This window comes from Ctenocephalides felis, unplaced genomic scaffold (assembly GCF_003426905.1).
Source record: "Ctenocephalides felis isolate EL2017-DRISC unplaced genomic scaffold, ASM342690v1 CF-g0.4_SCAFFOLD_01210, whole genome shotgun sequence".
NCBI classification, from domain to species: Eukaryota; Metazoa; Arthropoda; class Insecta; order Siphonaptera; family Pulicidae; genus Ctenocephalides; species Ctenocephalides felis.
Window position 1 is genome coordinate 14,443 of NW_020537364.1, and position 18,409 is coordinate 32,851.

Consider the following 18,409-nt stretch of genomic DNA (forward strand, 5'->3'; position numbering starts at 1 on the left):
TATATTCAATTCAATTCTGAGAAAAATTAAAAATGTTGATTCCGCACTTTAATTTTATTTGTTTATTAAATTTTATTTGATACTCTGTGGCATTATTGCAAACTGATACATACTAAGAATATTATATCAGTAAACGACATTTCAATTATAAAATCGATATATCGTTAATATTTAACTTTTGTCAACTTGTTTGTTTTCTATTTCAGTTCCAACGCAGAAAATTCACAAATGCGCTGCATATTGCAAAGGTAAGAAAAAATTTCCATTTTATAATCTTTATAAAATATAATCTTTGAATTTATTTATTATAATTATTTACGGCTATAAGTGATTTACACACACCAATTTATTTATATATAGGGTAGGGGTTTAAAGATCCGCGAATAAAAAGGTTCACCACCGATATCTCAAAGACAAGTTAGAAAAAAATTCTAACAATATTTGATAGTAGGTAAAAATATGTATAACAAGCCATCACTTTGGAAGGCGTTTGAGTATCATATAGTCAAAGATTTGAAATATTTGTTTATTAAAATTGGTGAATAACTTACGAGTATTGATATAATTTTGTACACATGTAAAAATATATAACTAGTGATGCTTCAAATTCAAACTCAAATTCGAAATTATTCGAATTCAAATTTTTAAATTTTTTCATCATTTTAAAAATAAAGCAAAATTTTGAAAAATTAAAAAAAATATTAAAATTAAAAAAATGGATTTCTTACAAAAATTTGAGAATATTTCGAAACTTTCAAAAAAATCGAGTATTTTCAAAAATTTCCGAATTCTCAAAAAACTTAAAAAAATATATTTTTCCAATAATTCCAAAAAATTTCGAAATTTTAAATTTTCTTCAAAATAATGAAAAAAACTTAAAATCATCAAAAAAATCAAATTTAAAAAATATTCAAACTCTTGTAAACTTACACATAAGTTGATTATAAAATACGCTCGTCGTCCGATTTAATAAGCTCTTATAAATTTACAGTATGTATTTATAATAAATAATCTATTTGAAATTATTAAAAACAATTATTGATTATTTTCATGCCTCGAATGCTTAATTACGGTACGAGAAGTTCCAGAAATTTGCTTTAAGTTTTACTTGATTCGATAGAGAAATAGTTACTGCAACCAGCCATCTCTTTATTTTGTGAAAAAATAATCAGTGGATTTTAAGATATATTAATTTAAAAATAAAAAGTGTTACATCAAGCATCTAGCTGCTCTACCTATATTTAGAGTGATACTCGATTTTTTTGTAAAATAATATTACTGAGTGTTTAAATTAAATTTTCAGAAAATGAGAGGACTAACATTTACAGTCCGGGGTCGAGCTACGTGTACAGCTACACGGCGGAGTCGGACACATTCATAAACGGAATCGAAGGGAACAACGAAATCAGCCGGCTCCGCATCACGGCCGTAGCTACCATACATGTCGCGGCACCATGCGAATACATTCTGCAGGTAAATTTACTCTACGACTCAAAATACAACTAAATTTATTTAGTTTATTATATGCATTCTAAATTCAAAACACGTTCAAACAATTCATTAATGGCTTATAAAATATAGCAGAGCGGAGCTTAAAAGTCTGCCGGTGAAAAGGTCCTCCAATCACCATTATCTCAAAAAACAAGTGAAGTATAGAATTTTTCAACTTTACTGTTTTAAAGTAGGTGACACAAGATGTGTATCCATTCGTTGCCCTAAATCCAAACGATGCCGCTATCACGAGCGAAAAGTCCACATTATTAATTTTTTAACGAAAATATTTTCCTTTGATGTTAGTGTTTTCGGTTTCAAATACCGTTGTTTAGTTTACGATACTTGTATATGATTTTAAAGTATACGGTATTTAATTGTTTAATAATATGTATTGTTATTTTTATGTTAGATTCAACAGTTTTCTTTATATAACCTTTATAAAAGCTAACTTGTAGTTATGGTGAAAAGGAGCAACTGAGAGTTTACACTGACAAAGGTGTAAACAAAATGTAAAAAGTAAATTAAGTTAAAAAGGCAGTTTCACAGAGATAAATTATATTACTTCTTTTTCCAACTCTGATAATGAATTCTTCTGACAAATTTCCAAATAGAAGTGGACACTGGAGTGTTCAGTGCAATTTTTATAGAAAATGTGCTAATAAAACATATATTTCAAACAGCAGGAATTTTACGAAATAATGGCTTGATTTTTTAGCAAATGCAAAAAAAAAATTCATGAGCATATTTTTTACAAAAATTACACCGCATATAACTTTGATTTGGTATTTTATCAGAAGTATTTATCACCAAAACTGGAAAAACTATTTATTCAATTTATTTCTTATAAAATCGCTTTTTTAACTTAATTTACTGTTTTATTTACTATTTTCATATTGCTTACACCTTTTCTAGGGTGAAGTTTCAGTTGGTCATTTTTATCCCTCCCATATGTAAACTTTTATAGAGGTTATATAAAAAAACTGATGTATCTAACTTAAAAATAACATCTTATAAAACAATTAAATAATGTATACCTAAAAGTTATATTAAGATCTCGTAAACTAAACAAGAGTGCGCAAAACAAAAAATACAAACAACGATTTTATTGTTATAGATTTTCAAACGTTGGTAGCAACGTCGTAATAATCAAGGTGATGGCTACACATCTTTTTTCCTCAACTTTCAAATATTGATAAAAAGTTCCTAACTTTAGTTGTTTTTGAGACATTGGTGGTGGACCTTTTTTCCAGCAGACCCGCTCTACTCTATATTAAGGTTTGTGTGTCAAAAATTTTAATTAATTACGTAGTAGTTTTTGAAAAGTGCCAGTTTGAATAAGGTAAGAAATAAGCAACATTTTAGACTTAATTTACTCTTTTGCTATAGAAAAGGTAAAAATGATGTTTAAGCCAAAATGAGATTGACCGATATTTATGGTAAAGACGTGTTGATAGAACTGGTTTGTTAAATTTTGTTCCGAGTGTAATGATATCGAAAATGCACTAATGCAAACTGGCAAATAACAACATGTGATGTCGCACTGAGTTTAGAGATTTATCAAATTCAATAGTTAATGGCCAATTTAAAGGTCTGGGAATTTCCTCGAAGTAGAAAGTATCGTGTATCTCTGCATTGATGTCTGGGATTCGCCTCTGAAACGTCATGAAAATGATCAGTTTTTAAAGCAAGTTTTCACCTGGGTTGTATACAATACATTATGTGGAATTTCTTATGAAACAATGAAGAAGTCTCAAAACAGTTTCAAAGACGATATTCGCCAGAAAAGGGGATACTGTATTTTTGGTGAGATTGTGAAGAAATTGTTTTTCCAGCTTTTCTGGATAACATAACGGTTAATTCAAATGCCTACTGTTATAAGCTGAATAAACTAAATGATTCTACATAAAAGGTGTAGTATTGCATCAAGACGACGTGCGACCTTACACAAGTTTGGTCAATCGCCAAAAGGTCTTACAGCTTGAATGCTACACACACAATGGTACTACACACATCATATTATCCAGACCTGGCGTCATTGGACTATTATTTGTTCCGGTCGCTAGAAGAATTCTTAGGCGGTGAAACATTTACTTCAAATGAGGAGGTCAAAAAGCACTTTGATTTAATTTTTTGCCAATAATCAACAAAAAATTTATGATCCCCGAATTTTGCTACTCCCAGAAATATTACGAAAGATATTCAACATTAATAGTCAATGTATAATTTAATGAAGTATTTGTATGTTATACAAAAATCGTTTGGCAAAAGGTCTAAAAAAACGAAGTGACTTTCCAAACACCCAATAAGTAGATAGTTGTTTGTTTGATATGTGTTATTTGTATTGATGTAGTTGATGGAGGAGTGACAAATTTTTTTTAATTGAAGGGTGATTGAATTGAATTGAGGGGTGATTGAACTTGTCATGACTATTTATTTTTCAATTTTTGAGAAAATAACATATGCTCAATAGTAAATAAATAATTTAATAAATAATCGCTGGAGTAAAACAAGCAAATCGAAAATTTCAACAGTTTACGATGATTTCGTACATTTCGGTTGCGCTAAAAACATCAGTTTACATAAGAATTGATTTATATGGACAATTTTTCAAATGTTAACCAAAAGGTACAAAACTGCAAAAACTCTATTGGCAAGGTATTATTGTGCCTAATACTCTACGCTACGCTGAATACAACTTCGCAGAAAGTGTTTGAGTTCTAACTTTATATACAAAAAATGTTTTGTATTTGCATGTTGTGCATTAAAACTGAGAGTACTTGTGTAATGAAATATCTAAAGTTGTTGTCATTTTATTATCCGTACATAATAATATAACTCGCGCTCATCGTTCTGCCTTTCCTTCCCAACAGCTATCAGATGTGGTATTTTCAAGTCCAGGCGGTTCCGTAGACCCAGAATTGTCAGAAAGCGTAGGGGCAGCGCTCTCGGAGAACCCACTTGCCTTTTCGATGCATCGAGGCGCGGTGGAGGCTTTGTGTCCTACGGAGGGTGACGCAGAATCGCCCTGGATAGTCAACTTTAAAAGGGGCGTTCTGTCGGCCCTTCAGACAGGCAAAGGAGACATGAGGCAGAGTCATGTTGCACATGAGGTAAAGATCTTTACTCTATTTAAGATTTGTATTTAATGAAGTCGTAAAGCTCGGCCTATCTTTACCAAAACTAATCAGCACGATTCTTAACTAATATCAATTGAAAACTTTTGAATTTAAAAATAATGAATGAATTAAAAATTTAAAAGTTAGAAAAATAATTTTTAATGGATTTTTTAATTAATAAATTTAGGGGCGGATTCTGCCTTAAATAGACCAATGTTATGGAAAGGCGATGTTACGTAGCGCTTCTCATACAAAATGATACTGAATACAGTCAGGCGTTTCAGATAGAAAGCCTAATGTAGAAAACGCATAAACATCAAATGCACTTTATCATAACCGCATCTTTGTAATGTGGCATAATAACAAATGAGTGAAGTTGCATTTTATTCGTAAAACGCCTGATCGCACAGCAAATACATTCCATTTTGAATGTATTTAGTACATACCATTTTGTATGAGAAGCGATACGTGACATAGCCTTGCCATAACATTGGTCTTATTTACGGCAGAATGCCGTAATAATTATTTAAAATAAGGAATAAAATAGTTGCAATTTGTATGCACTGATTTATGAACTGATTACACAAATTTACATCGTTTTATCGTAATCATATGTGCCCATAATTATGAAAGTGGTCTAAGTCATATATTTTTTGTTTCAAGATATTTAATGAATTGCATTTGAATAAATTAAAAAATATTTTTACATTATGCGACATTTTAATTTTTAATTTTATTAGTCTTAATTAATGGAAATTTATTATGAATATGAAATTTTGTGTGAATTTCATACGATAATATTGTTTTTAAAGTTTGAATTGACTTAGACCATTTTCAAAATTAACTGAATGTCCTATAAATGACTTAAATCAATAAAGAACTTCAAGTTTTATTTGAAACAATAATTTTATTGAAATAATTCGTGAGCATTTTTAAACGGTAATCCATTTTTATCATTATTTCGAGTATTTAAGATTTTTAAAATGTTCCTGAAAAACTGGAGGGATGTACGGTAGTAAACTCATAATATCTATATTTTTCTTCCGATACTGGTCTAATGCTGGTGTATAATGGAAGTAATTTAATATTTCCGTATATTTTTGGTCTTCATCTTTCAGGTGAAAGATCCAAAACGTGAAATGTAGAATCATCTAAAGAAGTTTTATAATACATTTTATAAACATCTCATCCATTGAATTTGTAGCCAAGAGACAGATTTGCCCGCGGTATTTTTTACTCTTCTTGTTATTGTATCTTCTAATGATTTATAGTAACAATATTATATATAAATTTATCTTAGAATTGAACCTTAGGATTTGGATTTATCTAGAATTGAACCTAGGGGTAAATTTTCATGCTACACTCGTCGCGCCTCTGTAGCAGGAGCGGAAAATTAAAATTAAAACTAGCTGTAAGTGGAATTCTGTCTTGAGGCAATTATGGCATCGTGCCTTAAGGCAAATTGCTGGAACTTCCCGTACCGTAACGAAATGTTTTCAAATAGATTATTATAAATATTGTAACATTGTCTAATATTTATAAGAATTATATAAACTGAACTGCAGAGTTGAAATTATTTGTAAAGTATATTAAAACTATAGTCAGAATTAAAAATAAAATCTGAAATATTTTTGATATACAAAAAACTAAAAAAAAAAAAAAAATGGAACAAATTTTTTTTCCAAAATCAATTATTTTGTTAAGACAAGCAGAAAGTTCTTTGAATCATTTAAATCGGACGCTTAGTTCTCTCAAAAATTTCCATTTTTACATATTTAGCTCCGTATTTTCAAAATGGCTGGGCCTGCCTTTGCCAAAAACTGATAAACACTTCTCCCAATCATTACTAATTAAATGTTTTTTAGATCATTCAAATCGGATACTCCGTTCTCTCAAAAATTCGATTTCTATTTTCTGCATTCTTTGCTCCGTATCTCCGAAACCAAGCCAAAAACTAATCAGCTCTTTTCCCTATCAATAGGAATCGAATGTTTTTTGAACCATTCAAATCGGTTGATCCGTACGCCCGAAAACGTGGGCGAAAAATTTGTATCCATACATACATACACACACACACACACATCCATTTTTTCTGAGGTATGCCAAAACGTTCAGAAACCTTCAAAACGTCGAGAAATGTAAAAATTTTCAATTCCGATTTTCGGCCCATTACAATAACTTACCCTACGGGAAGTTAATAATCGAAAAGCGGTCCAGTTTGCTATCTATTTATACTTGTTTATCTATGTTCAGAAACGCGTCAAAGAAGGCCACGTGCCATTTTCAAGATGTTTATATAATTTCTTTAAATTTTTGACTTAGACTACTTTCATAATTAACACTAAATGAATTCCATATAATGTTGAAATTACAACCACTATCTAATGGTTCATTTTTGACAATTTCGTAAAAATTACATTGAATACATTTAGTTTAAACTAATGTGGTATGAATTAACTGATAAACTCATTTTTTTTTTAATTTTGACTTAGACCACTTTCATAATTATGGGCACATATGTATTAAACATTTCAGTTTTTGTCAGCAGGTTGGCCGTTTAAATAATAATTTATCATGTGATATTTTATTATAAAAAGCAAAACTATTGCTGAACATGAAATAACATTATTTCCATTAAACGATAGCTTTATACTTTCAATCAGTTCACATAATCTGTTCTCAAAGAATACTTCAGCTTTTCTATTCGGCGATCGCCGTAGACGCGATAAATCACGGACGAGTCTCAAAAATACTGGCATTTGGCATTGTATCTTGAAGGAAAATGCTGGATTGTTACAAAATGAATATTGAATAAATTTATTTAATTATAATAAGAAGTAATTTAATCAAAGTTTTTTATTATTACATAATAAGCAGTAGGATTAAAGTAATTTTAAATTATCTAGTATTATCTGCAATATAATTATCATTGTATTTCAACAGCAATTGGGGAGCCAATTCTGCGGTAACACCGCCGATAACATAGTTGTTTAAACATTGAAAATGTCTATCAATTGCTGAACGATCAGGCGTTTTACACATAAAACCGTATGTTATAAATGCGCATCAAAAAGATGAAGTTATCTTAACATTCTTTCTTGGTTCGTTCATATGTAAAATACGCCAGCATTAAATAAGTATTTACACAGTTTTTATTATCAAGAAGGAAGGATAACATAGCGTTGCCATAAAACACTATGTTATCGACTGGGGTACCGCAGAATTGGCCTATAGATCCACATAACTATTAAATTTAAATATCGTACTAATTTTTAAGCGTGATGTATCCGGAGACTGTTTCACTCGATTTCACATAACAGAAATCCATGGCGGATTATTAATAGTACGTCGTTTCAAAGATTTAACGCAATGTTCTTCTAGAAAGAAGACGATCTTCTCACTTCCGTCAATCAATTATGCAAGTCCAAATTCTAAGCCCGTCATATCGTAAGTATCAAAAATGTAATTATATTACTAGATAAGGTGTATAATGGATTTTTGTGCTATAGGAGTCACCATAACTGTACTCAAACCCTTGATAATCAGCGAGTGGTGAGTTCGTCTTGTCAAGAAAAACACAAACTGCGGCCGTTCAGTAACGGACAAGCGGGAGCCGTTACCACCGTACAGCAGACTTTAGTTTTACGGAAAGAACTGAAACTAAAACAGATACCAGACATACATGGTATTTCGGTATTATGTTATTAAACTTGAATTGATTGTCATTGTAATTAGTTTAACACTAGATTTACGGACCGAGCCAATTTGACGCAATAACTAGTGGTGCATGGCGTCATCCCTTAAGGCAAATTGCTAACTTCCCTTAAGGCTAATTATAACTTCCTGTACAAAAAAATAATTTTTTTAAAAAAATTCAATTTTTCTAGAACTTTGAAAAAATAGATTTTCGAGATTTCTAAAATTTTTGAATAAAATTTAATTTCAAAACATTGAATTTCTTTTTAACCTTTGAAATATTTTGGAAGTTTTGAATTTTTTTAAAGCAATCGCGATACGTTAGCGTAGAAATGAAAGATCGCGTCAGTATAACAAATAAACATTGGTACGGAACCTATAGAAAAGTGATCAAAATTTGTTCTTATTATTAAAATATCTATAAAATATGTGATAACTTGATGTGCATATGTCTAATGATCATTTTTGTCCGTTAAATGGCATTCTTTTTACTTTTTTCATTGGATCTCCGAAACCGCTAGACCTGCCTCCCCAAGTTTCACCAGTTCTTCATTTCGTCAATACAAATAAAATGTTTTTTGAATCATTCAAATCGGACGCTCCGTTCTCTCAAAAATTCAATTAACATTTTTGGCACTTTTTGACCCGTATCTTTTGAACGGCTAAACCTGCCTTTGCCAGAAACTAATCAGCACATCTCCTTATTAATCGGAATTGAATGTTTTTTGAATCATTTAAATTTCGAAAATTCAGTTTTTGGAATCGTTGACGAAAAATTGTATCCGCACATGCACACACACACATACATCAATTTTTTAAGGTATGCCAAAATGTTCAGAAACTTCTGAAACGTAAAGATATATGAAAATTTTCATTTTCGACTTTTTTGCGATTACTATAACCTACCCTACGGGAAGTTAAAAATTGAAATTGAAATTGCAATGAAAAAAAATATGAATACTTGTTCCAAATTATAATAGCACTAATTATGGCGTTAATGTACTTGACCAAAAGAAAAAATGTTTTCTATGAATGATTTGATAATAAACATTTTATTTAAATTGGCTTGGAACTATTTTTTTCAAAAAGTGACATTTTCTTGCATGAGTCAAATTGGCTCTCGTTAGTAAAAATATTAGGTATATAACCAACATCCGTAATTCTCGTGTTAATAATTACGTTATTTTAAAAATAACGCCACAAATTGTCTTATTCAGAATCATTATCAATAATGTGAGGTAATGAAACGATTATTCAACATTCCAAATAGTCATTGCCTTCTTTTTTATTGTTTTTATTTTAATTACAATCTGTCATACTTAGGACATTCAGTAACTGTTTTGACTTTTCTTATTATATAAATCTTGAATGGATGGCAACCCAGTAATTGTCCAATCCAATTATGACACGAACTATGATCTATACTAGAAGTATTTGCTGACATTTTAATTATATGTATGAAACTATACTCACGAGAGGTGGTTTTTACTTGAGGCTATTTTTGACATCTATGATCTCAACTGGAAATTTGATATTAAAGTTGCCTGATGTCAGGCTTGGCGGTAGCGGGAATCAAACCAGCGAACCCGGGACTATTTGGTGCTAGCCCACGTTCTAAGCGACATCGCCACCGCTGGCCCAATAGTCACAAACAATTCAATTTTATGATCATATTTCATCGCCATTGTTATGGCGTTTTATAGCGTGCATGCATTTTATTTGCGATACTACCGGTTCTACAAAATTTTGTGGCAAATATTTTAATCCGTTTTTTATTATGATAAACTTAGATAGTACTTGGAACCAATCTTTATTATTATCATGGCTTACTTAATAATAGATATATTTCTTATTTCAAACACATTAAATATTATTTTTGCTTATGGCTCATATTTATATAATAATTCACGCTTCATGTATATTTTCAGCGCCAATTGAAACAAGAACCACAATGCTTTACGAGGAAACAATAAGTAAACTGCCTAAAGTATCTAATGAGGAAATTTTTAATATACTAGAAGAAATGAAAGAGGCAACAAGTACAGGTGTTGAAGATCGGGCTACCACCTTATTTTCAAACTTAGTAACCGCGTTAAAAACACTTAATAAAGCTGATATGATTTCCGTGATAGGCAAATCTCAAAATCCCGAAAGGTATCTAAATGTTTCATTAGCAGCATTTGCAATCCCACTTCTATTGAAATCATGTTGCATTATAATATTTCAGACATATGATTTTAGACGCCATGCAACTAATCCAAACTGATGAAAGTGTAGCGACAATGATGGAATTATTACGTAACGAAGTACTTAGTGAAGGTCAATTTAATTCTTGGCTAACATTTTTATCATTCAGTAGTAATCCAACTTTATATTCCTTAAAAATGCTTACTGTGCGTATATTTTAAAAACTCATAATATATTATTGAATTCATATTTAAAACATTTATCAAATACATAAATATAAATATTTTAGCCCTTGCTTGATCATTCCAACAAAAATGCTATTCTATCAATATCTTCAATGATATACAGATATTGCCAAATGAATACAAAATGTATGAACGAAAATGTTATCATAACTGCATTGGAAAGTATTGAGAAATACTTGGGAGATAGTTGCAGAGCATCAACATTTCAGTCACAGAATGATATAATATTAGCATTAAAAGGGCTGGGAAATGCTGGACATGCCGTTTCCACAAAAACTTTGACAAATTGCTATAAGGTGCATTTTAATCTCCAATATTAATAATATTTTTAATTATTCAGTTAAAATAATAAATATCTCAAAATATAAATTATATTAACGTAGAATTTGTTTAGACCAGCACTTTGCCAGTAGAAATCAGAGTACAGGCTTTGGCTGCTTATAGACGATTTTCGTGCAAATGGCAAGAAACCAAAATTTTCCTCGATACCCTTGCCAATAAAACGGAACCAACTGAAGTAAGAATTTCTTCCTATCTGGCTGCAATGAACTGTTTGTCCAACAAGGATTTATATAAGATACGTGGAGTACTTTTAGCTGAAAAGGCAAACCAAGGTAATGTTATATGTTATTAAATTATAACAAAGTAAATTTTAAATAGACAAGTATACTACTGAGTTTTTTTTTCATTTTATAGTGGGTTCCTTTATATGGACTCATTTGACTAATATTCAAGAATCTTCGGCTCGTTGGAAAACAGACATCAAATACATCTTATCCAGTGAAAGTTTGCGTAAGAAATTTGATACAAATTTTAGAAAGTATTCTAGGAACTACGAATTTTCATCTTTTTCGAAATTATTAAATGCTGGTGGAGCACTAGAGAGCAATGTTATTTTTTCACCTGAGTCGTATATACCTAGGTCTGCTATGGTCAATTTGACTCTTGATATATTTGGTGAAACTATGAATGTATTAGAAATTGGTGGTAGAGCAGAAGGGCTGGAAGATACTTTTGAAAAACTTTTTAGCCCTGATGGCTATTATCCGGATGAAACACTATCGAAAATATTCAATGTTATCAAAGCAGATGGCAACACCAATGAAATAGAAGCTTTCATACCTAAAAGTGAATATAAAAAAATAAGAGTACCGAAAGGCGCAATATATGCAAAAATATTTGGCAACGAACTAAATTATTTCAATTTCAATAATTTGCAAGATATGTCTAACACAGAAGATTTATTTCAAGACATGATATATAAACTGTTCCGAGGAAGGGATATAGATTTTGTTAAATCATTTAGTGTACTTGACGCATCCTATAGTATTCCTACGATAATTGGATTCCCATTGAGGCTTTCGTTGAATGCAACCGGTACCGTAGGTTTGAAAATCGGTGGCAAAGTTGATGTGGAAAATTTTAGAGATTTTAAAATGAATGTAGTCGGTCATATTGTTCCAAGTGCTGCTATTCGCATTGTTGGCACTATGGTGATGGATGCTTCTGTTACAAAATCTGGTTTAAAAATGGATGTATCTATGAACTCAAACTCGTATATCGATGGTTCAATACGTCTAGATGAGGGAAAACTAGTTGATATTAAACTGAAAGTTCCTAAAGAAAAAATGAATTTAGTGAAAATTACTTCAGAAATATACTTAATAAGTCCATCCGGAAATGAACCTATTAAAGGTCATTCTCAGAGAGAAACATTTTATAGCTGTGGATCTGAAACGGCAGCTGTTATTACTGGAATGCAATTATGTAATGATATTTCTTATCCAAATGCTTCTTCTTCTTTGATTGCACCATATTTTCCGCTTACTGGATCTGCTCGTTATATATTGGATTTAAAAAAAGTTGACAACTTTGATTCTTATGAATTCAAATACCATAAAGAATCAAAAATAATTTCTAGTGAACCAGTTCATATGTTTAATTTATATATAAACACTCCAAACTCTAATGTAAAGAGAAATATAGATATCGGATACAAAATCTTCCCAAAAGCCATGAATGCGAGCGCTAAAATCCATACACCATTCAAAAGGTACAATTTTGTGGGAAAATTAACCAATACGGTGGCTTACAAGGCGCTTGAAAGTGAAATTTCTGAAGATGACAAAAGAATATTAGGCGTTAAAGGAAGTATTGCAACCCAAGACGATAAAATATCATCGAATATAAACATACAATACTTTGATCGCATTTTTGCAGAAGTTGATGGGTTTATTGCATATACTCAAAAAATCGATACAGCACTTTTATTACTTTATCAGGTTTTACGAAAGATAAAGTTTCATTTTTAGGAGATCTCAATAGAGATAAGGATAAGTGGTCGTGGAATGGTAACCTTGCAAGTTCTGAATTATCGGGTGATATGAAAGGTTCTTTGAGTTATACTTCATCAATATACTGTGTAAATAATTCTATGACGTACATTTTTAAAAATCAACAATTGCACAGCGTATCGCTTTATTTGAAATATGAAAATATATTAACGGGTATGCTTAAAAAGTTGGGAATATCATTTTCATTACAATCAACCGAATTTCCACAGTCTCATATTGAATTTTCATGGGGATTTCAGAAAACTCGTGGATATATTGAGCACAACGCGGTTGCGGGACTTGGAGATGTGATATGGAAAACTCATCAACTGTACCGATTGAAAATATTAGATGGATACTACGACTTTGAAGCGAAATGTGCTTTCAATTGTTTGAGCAAGGATATCGATTATTTAGTTAGTGCGAAATACCTAACAAATTTTAAAGGAATTATAGCGCACAGCATTGCCCGTTTGAATGATGAGCATCGAGCATATGCCAAGGTAAATATATTGAAAGATCCTTTAACAAATGATTTAGGAGTATTTCTGCAATTCTTGATACCTAAGAGAAAGTGGACTTTGGACGGTCATTTGACACATAAAGGAAACGAATATGGTGTATTATTTACCGGTTCAGCAATTCGGAGTTTTGCCGTAGAAGAAGAGATCAATTTCAAGGCTGTTGGTTCGTATACAGACCTCAGCGATATCTCAAAACTAGAACATTCAATCACATTGCATATTACTCAAAGCGGGGGAAACATCGAGCGAATAGAACCTTGGACGTTGAAAGGAAAACTATTAGTATCAAATAAACATTTTGAATGTAGCGCCAGCGCAGATTATAAAAAAATAAATATGCTGCTGTACTATTGTATACGAATATTCATGAACATAAAATATCCCTCATTATGGACCTACCAAACCGGCATTATGAAAATACTCTGGTTTTTGCACTCAAGGGGCCAATAAAAAATTATATTGGATCTCGATTTAGAGAAGCGGATCTACTCATTATTTAATTTAAATACCACACTACCATACAGTTCAGTATGCTTTTTCACTGGGATAAGATCAACAACCCCGAAAATAAGTGCATTTTTTTGCTTGATTTAGACACCGCAACAGAGCTTTCGTTTAGAACTTCCCGGACAAAAAATAGACGGAATTAGTACAATTGAGTGAGTATAACAGTCATATGAAAACAAAGCTGATGCATTTATGTCTAAATTAAAATTGTTTATTTTAGAGATAATAAAGTAAAAATAATGGGTTATTGGAATGAGAATCAATGGATTTCGTTTGTAACATCTCATGAAGAGAAACAAGACAACTCTTAATTAGTTTACATCTGGAATCAACAATTCCGATATTTAAAAACATTTGATAAACCTGTCATATAAGGGAGCCGGAAAACGAGTAATGGACCTGAATGTATGGAAGTTATTTTTTATAAACATCAACTATTGTTAGCAGTATTTTAAATAAGTTGTTGTATTTTAGATGCATTTCGAATGGATGAACAATTTTATATTACTGAACGCGACTGGTAATCACTCCCAGCGTCAATTTGAATACTGTCGTTAATGTGATGAGTTCCTTTTATCCGGTACCGAATATAAATTGGATTTTGCAAATAAATTAAATCGTGAATCGGATTCCGTACTTGTCCTAACAAATTGCAAGCTTTTCTATAACAAAGATTCATATCAGATAACAGGAAAATTTGAACGAGCTCAAAATTATTGTAATGCTGAGTATAGTATTAGCGGATCAAAGAAACAATATCAAATATAATTTACAAATATTCAATTTCGAAACCTTTAACAGAAATCAGGACGAATGTCATGGTTTCAAGAAGAAGTTTATATAAAATATGAACAAGAACCTCATCGAGCTGATTTCTTGATGACTACACCTTTTAAATACATCGAGCAAAACGCTTTCAATTACTACTACGACTTTCAACATTACAGAAGTTATTTTACAACTGAGATACAAATATTGCAGGAAAATTTTTATTTACGATCATTTATAAATCATCCTAATGTCCATACTATAGATGGCACCGTGGACATTAGTTCTACTTTTTTGCCAAAGCTAAGTGTATTATTAGAACATCAGTTTTAGGAGAAATGGTGGAAAAATTCAAAGTAATATACGATGACGAAAAACGATGTGCGCTGGATTTTGAGTTCTCTTCGGACAGATCACGTTATATGGGCTTAAATCTTGAAATACCTAATCATATATTGAAAACCAGGTTGGAAAAAGACTTTAATGAGGATCATAAGAAGTGGTTCGTTAAGTATGCTTGGAATAATGATACTTTACTAGCAACTCTTCATATGCGCGAAGAAATGGATATCGATTTCAACACAACGAATGATCAATATATTTTTGAAGTGACTGGTTCTATCGTAGAACACAAACTCAAATGGAGTTCGAGAATAATGATAAAATTCTTCGTATTATAATTGATTCTAGTACAAACAATGAATGTGATGTAGAAATTTACTTTGACTACGATAAAATTGCAGGTAGTTCGAAGGCAATAGCATCTGGAAAAATTGGATCAAATAATTTGGATATAGTTTCATCTACCGACTTTAAACTTGAAACATTCAATCATATATCAGCTTGGAAATATAATGAATGGAATGACAACTTAGAATTTTCATATGCGCTTGAACATTACCAGTTGAAAAATTTAATTTAAAAATGGGATAGACCTTCTAAAATTATGGATTCCACTGATGAATCCATTCAACTTCTTTACTTTTTTTACTGATGATATTGTCAATGAACCAAAAATTTCAATTGTAGATAAAAATATAACGAAAGTATCGATGTCAGCGGAAAATTTGTCAATTCTAATGAAACCTTTATATTTTTATTATCTGCCGAATCTTCTAATTTTGACCCTATCGAAATCGAGTTCAATTATAACTTAAAGCAGAATATTAAAACATCAGAATTAATTGTGAAATGGACACAAAGACGTTTTAAAGTTGTATGCGGATGCTGCTTTAAATAGTTCGATGATCATGGGTAACATAATCATAAATTTGTCCGACAATGAGTTGACCAGAATAATGTTCTTTACAAAAATGCATCGGAAATCCAATTATCAGCAATATTAAATTCAACTCAAAGATATCAAATGCACGCTAAATATGAATTGAAACAAAATGCAATGTTAATTGCAACAGGCATAGATACACCTGTGAACGGTTTCAAACATTTAGAGTCAATATTTGATGTTTACTATGATGAAGAAAAAGGTCATGCTGCTTTCAAATTGACAAAAGATTCAAAACTTGTAGATTTATCATCATCATTTATGTATTTAAATGAACTTTACTCTGCCGATATATTACTTCATGATTCTCTATTTAATTTACCAAACTTGAATATGAAATTGGAGACTCTGGGACATCAAAATTTGAAACTAGAATCTTTCTGGAATTACAACAATGAAAAGCTGCGTTTACTACGAATTTAGAATTTTTAAAAGAAAAATTTAAGTTCAATACCACTTTTCAAACAAGTGCCAGTTTGCTGCCGAAAGGACATCTAGATGTGCAGTACGACATAACAACTGCGATAAATACTTTTGGAATAGATTTAGGTTTGAAAGAAGATTTCTTAGTTTTGAATGGAATATACAATACTACAAATTTCAATAAAGAAGCATTATTAGAAATGGATTCGAAGCTTTCAAATTATCGTGAAAATGTAATTTTAAAATTAGGCACAGGATTAAATGATGATGATGTTGAATATATGAATATTTTATTAGTGAAAATGAAGTATATATAGCATCGAAACAAGCGCACATAAAGATGTTAAAGATGTTTTATACAATTTTACAATCAGTAGTCCATCTACTAATTGGAATAATGTTAGAGGTAAAATATTTTTGGTGCAAAAAAATCACGTCTCATCGGCTGGAATTGAGTGCGAAGTAGACGGTAATACTATAGCTTATCTACAGATGTTCACTTAGAAGGAGCAAACTTCTGCAAGGTCGATATTAATTTGATAGTTTCTTAGATAATTATGAAACCATACATTCTGGATTTATGTATGATTTAAGATCCGAAATAAAAAATAGTGACATTGTTTCTATTGCCATCTAAACTTCATAAAGATAAGCACCAAATTGATTCTTCGCTGGATTTATCACATAGTGGTATATTAAAAGTAACTTCAATGCAACATCGCCTATGTTATATGCTAAAAGCATAGATATCTCCACACAATATAGCTATGATTTGTCGGAGAAATTTGCTAAAGCTCTGATAGGTATGGTAGATGTAAATAAAGATTTGATTGATGACAGTTTATTCTCATTAAAGTGAAAAACTGAGGTTGAACTATGTGAAGATTGTGTAAAAGATACGTTTATTATAATTAAAGGGCAGCAATTTGCAAACACAACTCATCATGTATTCCTTACAACAAATATTCTTAACAATGAAAACGATGTTTCATTATATTTTACACCTGACAGAGCAAAAGTTCTTGAACTAAGAATTAGACATCATTTGAAGTATATCCGAATATATATCTCAAAGCATCAATGCTCAAGGTCTGATAAATACTTCTATACAATTGAACGAAACAAATTCCTTAAATATGCTTTTAAATTTAAGTGCTTTGTTCACTAAAGATCCCTTACTGAAAATAAATACTGCTGAAAAAGAATACTTGTTTATACAAGTTGGACAATCGCATGCACAAGCGAAAATTTATACAGAAAATAATTACGTTGGACATTTATCATACCGTGATAGAGGAACAGATTTGTAATTAATTTTAATGCATCTAGAATGACGCCTGGTTTTGGCTTTTGACACTCAGCTCAAAGAAACAGATGATGACAAAATAATTCTTGAATATAATTTAAAGAATACTTTTAGTGCGAATAGTTATCAAAAAATTTACGGGATTATGACGTGTTTTTATGAATATAAAAAAGATTATTTATAGATTATACTCTATTCATGTGGATGAAAAACTTATCGACATCGTAGCATCTATCAATAATATCACAAATTCAGGATTTGCTATGGGGTACAAAATTCAAACAAGTTTCAAATCGATGCAAGAAAATTTTACTCGAAATTCGTTTCTACCCCTGAAGTCGTTGACATATTAGGAGCGGTTTTCGTTTTAAAATTTATAATATTGAGAAAATATACAAGAAAAATAAAAATCAGTTCTAATGGTGACCAAGGTAATATCGGAATTAGCTGCAAGCAATCTCAAGAAGATTATGTACATTTTAATGGATTTTAAAACAATGATATATAGAGGCAAGTTTGGATACA

General features: G+C 30.8%; 1 protein-coding gene across 1 annotated transcript; it reads left to right on the forward strand.

Moving 5' to 3' along the window:
• Window positions 1-211: 211 nt before the first annotated feature.
• Window positions 212-14,413, forward strand: LOC113369288 (apolipophorins-like). The gene is made up of 12 exons (XM_026610068.1): window positions 212-248; window positions 1,304-1,473; window positions 4,365-4,604; window positions 7,888-8,057; window positions 8,120-8,295; window positions 10,235-10,460; window positions 10,534-10,699; window positions 10,783-11,034; window positions 11,133-11,352; window positions 11,435-12,889; window positions 13,021-13,939; window positions 14,323-14,413. The coding sequence occupies exons 3-12, from the start codon at window positions 4,464-4,466 to the stop codon at window positions 14,411-14,413; spliced, it is 3,816 nt and encodes a 1,271-aa protein (XP_026465853.1). The 5' UTR covers window positions 212-248; window positions 1,304-1,473; window positions 4,365-4,463.
• Window positions 14,414-18,409: the final 3,996 nt, after the last annotated feature.

What these genes read in the sequence shown, in the direction of transcription:
- LOC113369288 (XM_026610068.1), top strand. Translation starts at nt 4,464, where the DNA reads ATGCATCGAGGCGCGGTGGAGGCTTTGTGTCCTACGGAGGGTGACGCA. An exon ending in AGAGTCATGTTGCACATGAG is followed by an intron (nt 4,605 to 7,887) that starts GTAAAGATCTTT and finishes CTAATTTTTAAG; the next exon opens with CGTGATGTATCCGGAGACTG. An exon ending in ATTCCTTAAAAATGCTTACT is followed by an intron (nt 10,700 to 10,782) that starts GTGCGTATATTT and finishes TAAATATTTTAG; the next exon opens with CCCTTGCTTGATCATTCCAA.